Source organism: Hippoglossus stenolepis, chromosome 9, assembly GCF_022539355.2.
Source record: "Hippoglossus stenolepis isolate QCI-W04-F060 chromosome 9, HSTE1.2, whole genome shotgun sequence".
Taxonomy (NCBI): domain Eukaryota; kingdom Metazoa; phylum Chordata; class Actinopteri; order Pleuronectiformes; family Pleuronectidae; genus Hippoglossus; species Hippoglossus stenolepis.
In genome coordinates, this window is record NC_061491.1 from 22,388,585 (window position 1) to 22,400,333 (window position 11,749).

The 11,749-nt window shown below is 41.3% G+C and overlaps 1 protein-coding gene across 2 annotated transcripts; it reads left to right on the top strand.

The window, feature by feature from the left end:
• Nucleotides 1-4,353: 4,353 nt before the first annotated feature.
• fsta (follistatin a) lies at nt 4,354-10,723 on the top strand. Of its 2 annotated transcripts, none has more exons than XM_035166871.2 (6): nt 4,354-4,584; nt 5,761-5,958; nt 6,147-6,365; nt 6,506-6,730; nt 7,374-7,604; nt 9,532-10,723. In XM_035166871.2, the coding sequence occupies exons 1-6, from the start codon at nt 4,494-4,496 to the stop codon at nt 9,618-9,620; spliced, it is 1,053 nt and encodes a 350-aa protein (XP_035022762.1). In that variant the 5' UTR covers nt 4,354-4,493; the 3' UTR covers nt 9,621-10,723. The 2 variants fall into 2 exon arrangements, with proteins under 2 accessions (XP_035022762.1, XP_035022763.1); XM_035166872.2 differs by having other exon boundaries at nt 4,356-4,584; nt 5,761-5,952.
• Nucleotides 10,724-11,749: the final 1,026 nt, after the last annotated feature.

The following is an 11,749-nucleotide window of genomic DNA, read 5'->3' on the forward strand; positions in this document are numbered from 1 at the left end:
AAATAAAGTATTGAAATAAAGATTCAATACTTTATTGGCAAATCAACAAAGTTGATTGGAATTTGTCTTGGCAAGCTCAACTAAACATAGACAAGAAAACACACACTCAAAGTACATCAGAGTATGAATGCATGAATAAAATCAGAGCGCTTAAAACGAATAGAATAATAAATCCTGTGTTTAAATCAATTAAACAAATGCAAAAATCGATAAAACTTCAACACATAAAATGTACAGTTATGACACCAGCGCCTGTAGGATGATAATCAGCAGCAAATATCAGCCGCAGCGAACCACTAGATAAAGAAAATTAATGTATAATCATATTTGTATTGTTATATAAAGTAGCAGTTTACTTTTTAATACACCCAAACTGTTTGTGTCTTTTTACAGTAGAGGAACTTTATGAGGCATGTATTAGCATAGTTTCGCCACAAGATGGCAGCATGATATAGATGACATGTTAGCCCTGTTCATTCTTTCCTCTGCTCTGTTGATGACTTGATCTCTGAATACCACCATCAATTAATACACTTTACTTAGTGTCTCCTCTCCTCTCTTTAGCTCCTCTCCTTTTCCTCTCTTGTCCTCTCCTCTCCTCTCTTCCTCTCCTCTCTTCTTCCTCTCCTTTTCTCCTCCCTCTCTCCTCTCTCCTCTCTCCTCTCCTCTCCTCTCCTCTCCTCTCCTCTCCTCTCCTCTCTCTGACCCTACTGGAAACCTTAACGGACCACTTACTTCCAAACATCAGAATAATTTAATTCTTCCCTTCCACCACGATTAGTTTCTTCTCACATTTTGGACAGTGGTCTTAAGTTAGTCGGTCCCTCGACTGTTCTGAAATGCGTTTCTGAAAACTTTCCCTTCTTTTCTCGCCAGCTCCATCACCCAGCAGAATCTTTAGTATTCGATTCTTTGGAATCTGACGAAGTGGAATGTGCTATTTGTCTCTAATAAGCCGCACGTTTATTAGGAGCCTGGGCCTGGAGCCTCCTTGTTGGAGGGGGATATATAGAATTTGATAAATGATTGGACTGGTCCGTTCCACTATTACTCATGCACTACAGCATTGTGAAATAGCCTCTTGGATTCTATGTATATGTGTACTACAGGGAGCAATGTGGAAATACTTGATGAAATCAGATACAGTGGAAATGGTTGAACACCTTTGTAATTTCATCCCTCTGGGGTCTCCTGCAGATGATTGGCAGCTACAGCAGAACAGCTGACCCCTGCCACAGTGGGATGATTGCTCACAAATTGCTGCAATGCCGCTGTGACTCAAAAATGATGTCATAAATTATTTAATAACAGCTTGGCCTTTTTTTTTTGCATGCAGCTTTACCTAAATCTGGACTCTAATGCTCACTGGTTTGAGTGTAACTACAAACTGGAGTTTAAAAGACGGATAAGAGGATTTAACTTGACAAATCTCTGATGAGCTGGCATGAGGGAGGCCTGCAGCCACTCAATACTTCATTAGCTTTAAATGATAATTATAATAATGAGCATTTTGTCAGGCATGTTCATACTTTATTGGGAATTAAAGCCTAAACTTTACTGGTTTTAATGTAAAAGCTCTGGATCAAATCTAAACAGAATAAATGTCATATATCTATCATGATCTATAAAAGTGATTTTACTTATTTTTGCGAAAGGAGCTTCACTCAGAACAAGACATTCGCTGCATGAGTGTGTTTGATCCGGCGTCTGCTCGGAGCCTGGGACAGTCGATGGCAGTAAGTGGCTTCAGGACAACAGCCAGCACTTTCAAGTTTATACAGTCTGGCGAAGATGTACTCGCCAGTCAGGAAGTGTTTTGGAAACTGTAATACCTCAAAGACACAGAGCTCACAAATCACACACTCCAGACACCGAATGATTGATTGAGCGCAACTGGACGACAAGTGAACCTTCACAGATTTGTTGAGAGAAGTAACAAGTAATGACTTCACAAGACTTTTTGCTGTTGTGATGATTCTTAAACAACAATGGACAGAAGAACTATCACTGTACTGTCGTAATTTTGCAACTTATGTACAACTTTCATTAAGAACAGCCATGTTCACTGATTTGACAGAGATTAGTGAGAAACACACAAGTATGAGTCCACCACCTCGGGCTTTCATTACATGAAGGAGCAACCAGAGAGTTGTTCCAAAGTAATGGCTGTGATGTTCAGTCCAAACCCAAATATGTGAAATGTGAATCATGTGAAAGTTTCATGATCTTTGGTCGTTTAATCGTCTCTGAATCAGTTTGATGAGCTCAATTCTGCAGAAGAGAAACTTAATTTGATTGCATTCTTGATTTATGTCTTCCAGTTGATTGCTGTTTCCGATCGTAATTTCAAGCAGGTAACGTAATATGGTTCCTGGATGGATTTTGGAAGCAGTTCCTGTGAAAACTGTTTCTCCTTCTCTGTTTCTTCTGCAGTACAGATGTTGGTTCTGTGTAGTGTAAGATCAAATCCACCACTGGATCACAAAGAGGGCACGAAACACATGAGCCTGCAAGACGTTAACTTTCCAGGTGAGAGAAAGGAGTGGTCCTAATGAATAATGTGTGATTTCAGCTTGAGGCTGTAGAATGATCTTTGTACGTTTCAGGTTTCAGTCATTAACATTTGACATGGCAGGAAAAAACAACACTGAAGGTTTTTAAGCTGTGAATCCTGAACTGTGTCAAATAAACAGAGCTCCAACACAAAATGAAACATTTAATCAAAAACAAAAACCCTATACTTCAACAACTACTACTACTACAACAACTACTACTACTACTTATAATAATAGTAGTAGTAGTAGTAGTAGTAGTAGTAGTAGTAATAATAAAAGATGTAGAGTAAAGGGAATGCATATCCTTAGGAATCATAAGCAAGAGCAGAGAACATTATACCAAAAATAATCAATAAATCTATATATCCAAAACATCAATTCATTTATAAAACAATTTGTGCATGGGCATGTGTGCATGTGCATGTGTGTGTGTGCATGTGTCTGTGTGTGCATGTGCATGTGTGCATGCTGTCAGGCCCTTTAATCTATTTTATGCTCATTTTAATAGCTCATTTTTAATAGCATTAATTATATAGATAATTATATAACCATCTATATCAACACATACAGCATGACTGATAGTTTCTGATCATACTTGTTGTCACAGTACTTGAATTGATATAAACATGTTTAGTTTCAGCTCACAGCTCTGGATGTATGAAGGTTGTGTATATTTTTAATTCTGTGTTTTCTCATGTGGAATTAAAGAAGACTTTACATTGTGTTCTGTCTGGCCGACAGATTATAAACTCCCCGGAGTGTGATTCACGCAGCAGACACTTTGCTCTTTGCTCTGCAGAGCTGCAGCTGTACCCAGGGTTCCGCTGAAGAGGTCGCGCAAGGACTTCTGAAGGAGTGCAGCCTGTGCGTCAGTGAGTGGAGAGCTGCGTGTGTGTGTGTGTGTGTGTGTGTGTGTGTGTGTGTGTGTGTGTGTGTGTGTGTGTGTGTGTGTGTGTGTGTGTGTGTGTGTGTGTGTGTGTGTGTGTGTGTCTGTGTCTGTGTCTGTGCGTGTGCGTGTTTCATTCAATGAAACGCAACACCCCGCTCCTCTGTCTGAAGCCTCTTCGGAAACAGGTTTGATTATATTTAAAAGCTTGACCCGGGAGAGAAACCCAAACAACTGTCTGTTCTAATATTAGCTGTGCGGCTGCGGACTACTATGAATTCTATTATTGTCTGGACTGGGATATGTTCCCAAAAGGCAACTCTCATCAAAAGATTTACACTTTTGCCTGCAGTTGGTGGAAAAAATATCAGTTACCATCAAGCAGTATACTCTTAATTTGAAGGTATGATGATGGCATGCATGGACAGGATGTGAGCTGTGGGCCTGTTTGATTATACAGTAACGAAGGTCTTAATGCATAAGAAACTATTATTTTGTATCACTATTAATGTGATTATTAATATATTTATTCATATTTTTCTATTTTTTTAATTATTATTATTGCTTTTAAGGCTCATATCAAGTCGTGCGTAAAAACGAGCCTGGCGCCTGATGAGAAAACTAAAAAGGATTAAAGTTAATATCAGTAATGTGCATTAAAAACTAAATTCACATGCACCGGCCCCTTTTATCTGATGTGCAGAGTTCCACCGGTTTCACAGCAGAGCCACAGACACCCGTGGCGTTTTATTACAACAACACCAGAGCTGTTTCCATGTCATTTAATTGTTGTGGCAGGAGAAAGTTGCCTGTAACGCTGTCACCTGATTGGGATTGAAAGAACTTTGGTAAGAAGAAAAAAAAAAAAAAAAAAATCTCCCCACCCCCACAGAAGAGGAGACCGCCCACCAGAGACAGTCAACCCGAGACCCCTTATAGATTTAAAAAGAGAGGCTGCATTCTCAGACTGACACTTATTCAACACTGCCACCTTAAGCAGATTACTTTTGCGCTGCTCGTGTCAAATACGTGCTTCACTTTGCCTCTCCATCATGTTTAGGATGCTGAAACACCACCTCCACCCGGGCATTTTTCTCTTCTTCATATGGCTTTGTCACCTCATGGAACATCAAAAAGTTCAAGGTAAGGATCTCCTCATCCTCGTCTTTCCGCTTTTTAATTCTCTCCGTTTCTGGAAGAAAAGAGAAAAAGAACTTCCACTGCTGTCTTGTCAGCCGCAGGGAAACGTGCACCAGGGTCGGATAATTGCTGCAGCCGACAAACTTTTCAGAGTGGGTTCGCTCTTCGCCCCGCTGATAAAAAAAAGTCTCCACATCAGACAGTGCGTGCGTAAAGTGTCCGCAAAACAGGTGCCATCTGGGACACTTCAAAGTGAGACTGTACGGCAAGTTTCTTTTGCAGCCCTCGCCAGGGGCACGCACGGCGCTGGACGCAGCCTCAGCTTCTCTCAATACCTCAACATGTTCTCATACTTTTTCCTCTTCAGAATTCAATGTCTGTGCGTGTTGTCGCCAAACCTGTAACAAACTTGAAAAATGTCCACTGGGACTTCAAGGGCGTGTTATTCATAGGTTTCCCCGCATCCAGCATTCATGCGTAAAATTGCTTTTTTGGGAGCAATAGTTTCATTTTACTATGATACAAATATAAAAACTGGAAACTTTTACACTCATCACTCTTTCTGTGAGAGGTTCTAGTTGAGATAGATACAAATGAAAATGTGTGTTCAGTTTAGGAAACACACCATGAACACTTACTGTCATGTGTGTCTGTGTCGGTTTACACACCCTGCTGCTGTCTGGGTCGAATTATGTCCCTGTGCCAATGATTTAAGATTAATTTTGGGTTGAATGTGTTTAAAATGAACTTGGCACTGGTTGGTTATTAAACTAAAGAAGCTGGTTGGGTAAATGTCTGGGATATCGCCCTGAGGCGGTGGAGGCAGTGGAGTCTTGCCACCTTAAGACGGTGGAGACTTAACACTGTCTGTACGCTCCACTCTGTCCAGTGATAACAAGGAGTCTGGGAATCAACCACAACCTCCCTCCTAAGATTCTTATTACTTTTTGGGGTTTGTGGCTGCATGGCAAGGGCTGTCAGTCACAGGCTGGATAGTGTTAACAGTCTCGCAAAAAAAAAAAAAAAAGGGAATCAGACAAAATAGTGCCGGGTGGGAGAAAGGGGAGGGAGCGTCTCGGATAATACGGGCTGCTTGTGTGTCTGGTGCGTCTGGGTCAGCGCTTTGAGGCGTTCAACATGCAACACTCGAGGTTTTCTTATGTTTTTTTCTGTTTTCAGCCGGGAACTGCTGGTTGCAGCAGGGGAAGAACGGGAGGTGCCAGGTGCTGTACATGCCCGGTATGAGCAGGGAGGAGTGCTGCCGGAGCGGAAGGCTGGGGACGTCCTGGACCGAGGAGGACGTCCCTAACAGCACGCTCTTTAGGTGGATGATCTTCAATGGCGGAGCCCCCAATTGCATACCTTGCAAAGGTGGAGGTGCACTCATTTTCGTTTTTACCATAACATACATGCTCGATCATTTTGTCTCATAAACCATATGGCGATGATCTGATTTGCGCATGCCAAAGTGCGTAAAATGCCCATTTTGTATGCGTAATTTTGCGCACCATGCCAAAAGTCCTCGCCAGCATCACTTACCAGAGACCTCTTTATGTTTTTTTTAGAAACCTGCGATAATGTTGACTGTGGGCCTGGGAAGAGGTGCAAGATGAACAGGAGAAGCAAGCCGCGCTGCGTGTGCGCACCAGACTGCTCCAACATCACCTGGAAAGGACCGGTCTGCGGCTCGGATGGAAAGACCTACAAAGACGAATGCGCACTGCTGAAGGCTAAATGCAAAGGCCACCCTGACCTGGACGTGCAGTACCAGGGAAAGTGCAAGAGTAAGTAAACATTACCTTTAATTCTGCCCCACTTATGAGATTACGCGTCTGCATTTGCCAAGAGCCCTGCAGTCTGTTCTTCATTTTCGTGCATTTCGTGCCGGTTTTAACAAAATCTCCCAATTCCTTTGTCTGGACAGAAACGTGCCGTGACGTCTTGTGCCCCGGCAGCTCCACGTGCGTCGTGGACCAGACAAATAATGCATATTGTGTGACGTGTAATCGGATTTGCCCCGAGGTGACGTCGCCTGATCAGTACCTGTGTGGAAACGACGGGATCATCTATGCCAGCGCGTGTCACCTGAGAAGAGCGACCTGCCTCCTGGGCAGATCCATCGGAGTGGCGTATGAGGGCAAATGCATCAGTAAGTCTGCAGACACAAGAGACGTGAGAGCGTGAGACTTCGCTCCCTGAAAGCCCCTCCAGTCCCTGACTTTGAATATTGTTTGAGTGAATGTCCTTCCTGGCCAGCTCTGCACTTTCTCACTGTTCATTTTTGCCAACATTCCACTGAGGAGGGGGTCTTAGAGAGAGAGAGAGAGAGAGAGAGAGAGAGAGAGAGAGAGAGAGAGAGAGAGAGAGAGAGAGAGAGTTAGTTTGGTATTGCTTGTGTTTGCTCAAGAAATGATAGACATCTTATTATTTCCTGATGTTGGCAGCACTATCCCATATGGGAGAGGGGAAAGAAGAGGAGGGGGGGGAGAAAGAGAGCAAAACAGGGGAGTGCTGGGGGCCATGAAGACATGCTTCAAGTTAATATTTGAGTCAGATGGACTCTTATCCAGAAAGCAGTCGATATAAGTCATGTAGACTTAAAAGTGCTAATTAAAACATGACTTTTTGTTGCCTGCCACAAGAACCCGAGCCTATAAGACAGGATTTGGTTTTTATTCCTTGCTTAACTCTCCAATACGCAACAGTCATCTGATCCTGCTTGAAAAGCGTTTGTGATAATCCACCTAATCAAAGATTTCCCCTGTGCCGATTTTCTTCCTCCCTCTCTGCAGAGGCTAAGTCGTGTGAGGACATCCAGTGCAGCGCCGGGAAAAAGTGTCTGTGGGATGCTCGGATGAGCCGAGGCCGCTGCTCACTGTGCGATGAGACCTGTCCGGAGAGCAGGACGGAGGAGGCGGTGTGTGCCAGCGACAACACCACATATCCCAGTGAATGTGCCATGAAGCAAGCTGCTTGCTCTATGGGTGCGCTGCTTGAGGTCAAGCACTCTGGATCTTGCAACTGTAAGTAAATAACAAAAAGCAAAAATATGAAAAAAGAATCAATCAAAACACCCCCTTCCCCCCCCTCCAAGCAAAAGACAATATTCCATGTTGCTTTCCCAACAAAACCTCCTGAAAGTCCCCCACCCACCCTGACTCTTCCCCAACTCCCACACCAGCCACACCACCACCAAGCACAGCTTAAGCAAGCAGAACGGACTTGGGAATGGAAGAACTTGCATGACATCGTCTTTGTCGCTGGCTTTTGTTCTTGTGTTCTTGTTAGTTTTTTTTTATTTCACTTCTTATTTTATTTTATTTTATTTTATTGTTCTGCAAATCAAAAAATCACAGAAAGGTGAATGAAACCAACACATTTCTATATCAGCAGCAGACTCTAAACAAGAGTCTGGTAAAACAAAAAGAAAAGCTCACGTCATTTAAACTAACTTGAAAAATAAAGGAGACTACTTGCTAGTGAACTGCAGGAGCAGGTTGCCTTAAATCCCATGCAGTTTTATTTTTTAATCAGAATTATTTTGATAGTGGTCATATCTTTACAGCTTGTAAATTCCATGGTCACATTGCTTATTTCATAGTAAAGGTGTATTTTTTGTTGTTTTTGGAATGTTTTTTCTTTTTCTTCTTCTTTTTGTTGCTTTTGGCTGTAATCAATCAATTCAAAATGCACTGCCTCTTGTGATATACACCACACTGCCAACATGTCCATGAGAACAGAATACGTTTCAATATACTAATACGATGTGCATAAGGTGATTGTAACATTGGTGCCATGTTAGCGATAATGTTACCCATGTAGACTACCTACCTGCAGACCGGACCGAGCCAGTCACGCGCTCGCAGCTCTGGGGGTAAACCATCAAATTGAACAATAGCCTCAAGGAAGTATCAAATTTACATTCCAAGTTGCTATGTAGAAGAATGTCTCCGTGTTAGTTTTCTCTCTCCTGACTCGAGTACCTTACTGTGATGTGCCTAAGGTATGCGACGGAATCCAAGGGACCAACTTTATGATCACCTCATGAGCTAAATATATAAATGTGATACTTTACAGTGTGCAGGATAAGCGTAAGAAGCTCGTAGAACCACGCTCTCTTATTTCTCGTCTCTTCATCGTAGGAGGAGTGTTTTATCGACTAACTTTTTATTGTCTGTGCTGTTTCCAGTGAATGTGTTGTCTACCAGAATATGTATCACAAATTACAAATCCGTTCGGATTGACGAGGGACTGCCTGTTTTGTTTATTTTTTCCTTTATTTTTTTGTATTGTCACTCTCGCTCTTGCTTGTGTGCTTATTTTTTTGCGTTTCCGATGTAAATCTCCTCTGTAAAAAGAAAAGAAAATACCTCAGAACTGTGTTGATGATCTCTGACCTGCTTGCTAAGTCCAGGCTGTGACACAGAGTCCTCCCTCCCTGGACGTTTGGGCCAGAAGCTAAAATAATAACCAGAGCAAAGAAACTAGCGAATCCAAGAACACAGGAGCACTTTTCTGTGTTACGTGTGTCTGCTTTCAGGAGTCTGCCCAAAAGAGACCCGGGGCCACTGGAGCCGTCAGCCCCAGTGCCCCCCACCACCACCACCAATACCCGCCAGGCACCCCCATCCCTCACCCACCAAACCCCCAACCTCCCATCCACCCCTCTTTTCCATCATCCCACTTTTTTCTCTTGTTACAGCCCTGACTTGCTAGATTATGTAAATGCAAGCTGCATAATTGGGGATGCCACAGTAATTGTCAATGCCAAGTCACACAGACCCTTCCTCATACACACAAACCAACACACACACACATACACACAAAAAACAAAATGGAGGCTGTGGGCCAGTGGCTTTGCTGTGAGATTTTATTTTAGAACGTTCAGTGATATTCTGCACTGTTGTGGTCCATATTCATACAACAGCTACCATATATTCTCCCATATAGCCATCACAGAAGACCAGGAGGAGGATGAGGAAGATGAGGACTCAGACTACATGGCCTATGTCCATTTATCTTCTATACTGGATGGATAGGCTCCCATCATTAGGGGAACAGTCCTAGGGCAAGGAACCATGTCCATACTGTACATTATGTGTATGCTTATTTATTTTTTAAAGAAAAAGGAAGTATACATATAGTTCAGTCTGCTAGATGTTTATTTATACTTTTTTTGTGTTTTATAATTTATACATTTACAATGTCAGGCTTACTATCTACCATGATATATTGTGTTACCACTCATTCCCCCCTTTTTTGTTGTTGTTGTCCCTTTTACTTTCTTTTTTTTTATCATGAAGAAATATATTTGTCCAAAGAAAAGCAGTGTTATTTATTTGTCATGTTACCGTGTAAGTATAAGTCCTCTACAAGCTGTAAATTGCATTCCCTGAGCTGTACAAATCTGCTTGTTTCTGTCAAATCTCTATCACAGATGTTTATGTCACACATACGTAAATGCATGTTTAGGCTGTGTGTTTATTTATTGGGAATATATCAATCATTTTATGTACATACAGTGTTTCTGGTTTGTTTACAACTCATAATAACTGACCAAAGGGATTCTCTCAATGGTTTAGCAAAAGAGCATTGTACAAGGTGCAACACAGCAGTGATGGAACGGAAGAGAAAAAAGAGCCATTTGTTTTTCTTTTCTTCTTCTTTTTTTGTTTTTTTGTTGGTTATTCCTCAGTTTCATCCCTTTAGATTTGTTTCCATGCGGAGACGACAACTCTAGAAAATTATTCAATAGCGTTTGTTTTATCTCACCAGTTTAGAGCAGAGGTAAGTGTTGGATGATACTTGATTATTTGGGAAATAATGTGCCATTAACATTTGTGTGCTGTCTTCTTGCCAATGTGCTCCATATTGCTCTCGCAGAGCTCCGATAGGACTAATGTACTGCAGTACTCGACACTATATCAGACTTCATCGCTTTGGTTCTTTTTGTTTCGTTGTTTTTTTTTTTTTTGTTCTTTTCTCAGAATGCATTTTATTTCAAACATCACAAGAGAAATACAAAATTCTGTTATGAATATATAGTTTTGTATTTTTTATGTAAATGTCATATGTACATACAAAGTTTGATGGTATTTGTACAGATATGAAGAGTGAAACAATAAAAGTTTTTTTCCTTATACGTTTTTCTGACTCTGTTGTGTTATTGTATTTTTGAAGAAGAAGAAGAATAAAACAAAATCGCAAATCAGTTCATATCTTGGAATAATGTAGTAGTTAGGGTTAACTACTACATTTCTTTGGATTAGCCTAAGTAAAACATATATTAGTATTGCTGCAGAAAATGACATATACCACAATGAAGAATTTGAGCTTCAATAAAACACTGATTGAATACTGAGAATAATGTCCCATTACTGTAGTGTTTAGTACAGCATTTAAAGATGGTTTAGCCCTACACTAATTGGATAAACTGCTGTGTATTTCTATCCATATTATATATATTTGAATACACGCTATACGTATTCAACATTTTACTGTAACATCAAATGGTAGAATGTCTAATGTCAATTCAATTCATCGAAAACCAATTCAGACAGCAAGATAGAAGAGTTTGTACCGTGGCTGAGAGAGCTCAACTCACTGCGAATAAAGAAAACACATGAAAATACAAAAAACATGTGCGACTTACGAAAACAAGCTTATCAATTTGACGACACATGCGCTGCAAATTGCGAAAACCACAAGGGAAAACTTTTGTGAAGTTCCATCACCACTGACGAGTAGCAGACTCCAACAACTTCCCAAAGAAAGAAACATTCCCGCTGTCGTTTTCGCAATTTGCAGCGTGTTTCTGTATTTGCACATGTTTTGACTTTTTTGCAGGCTGTGTGTCGTCAAATTGATGAAGATGTTTTCTTAATTTGCACGTGTTTTTTTCTATTTCTTAATTTGCAGCACTTGAGGTCTCTCGGGCACTGTAACTTTGTCGAGTTTAAGCATCATAAACCTTCACACACAGCTTATTAAGTCAAGTGATCCCAACTGAAGTTTAGTGTCGATTCTACACTTTGATCATTGCATCAAGACCAAATCGAGCCTTTAGCAGATTGAAGCCATTTCTCGACCCTGTAAGAAAACGCCCTGCTGAACTCCTCTCTGTCAACACCCTGCTCGTCTTTACCTGTGATATATGAAATGAACATGA

Coding starts and splice junctions, on each gene's coding strand:
- fsta (XM_035166871.2), top strand. CDS start 4,494: ATGTTTAGGATGCTGAAACACCACCTCCACCCGGGCATTTTTCTCTTC. Junction 6,731..7,373: donor GTATGAGGGCAAATGCATCA/GTAAGTCTGCAG, acceptor CCCTCTCTGCAG/AGGCTAAGTCGTGTGAGGAC. Junction 7,605..9,531: donor GCACTCTGGATCTTGCAACT/GTAAGTAAATAA, acceptor TCTCCCATATAG/CCATCACAGAAGACCAGGAG.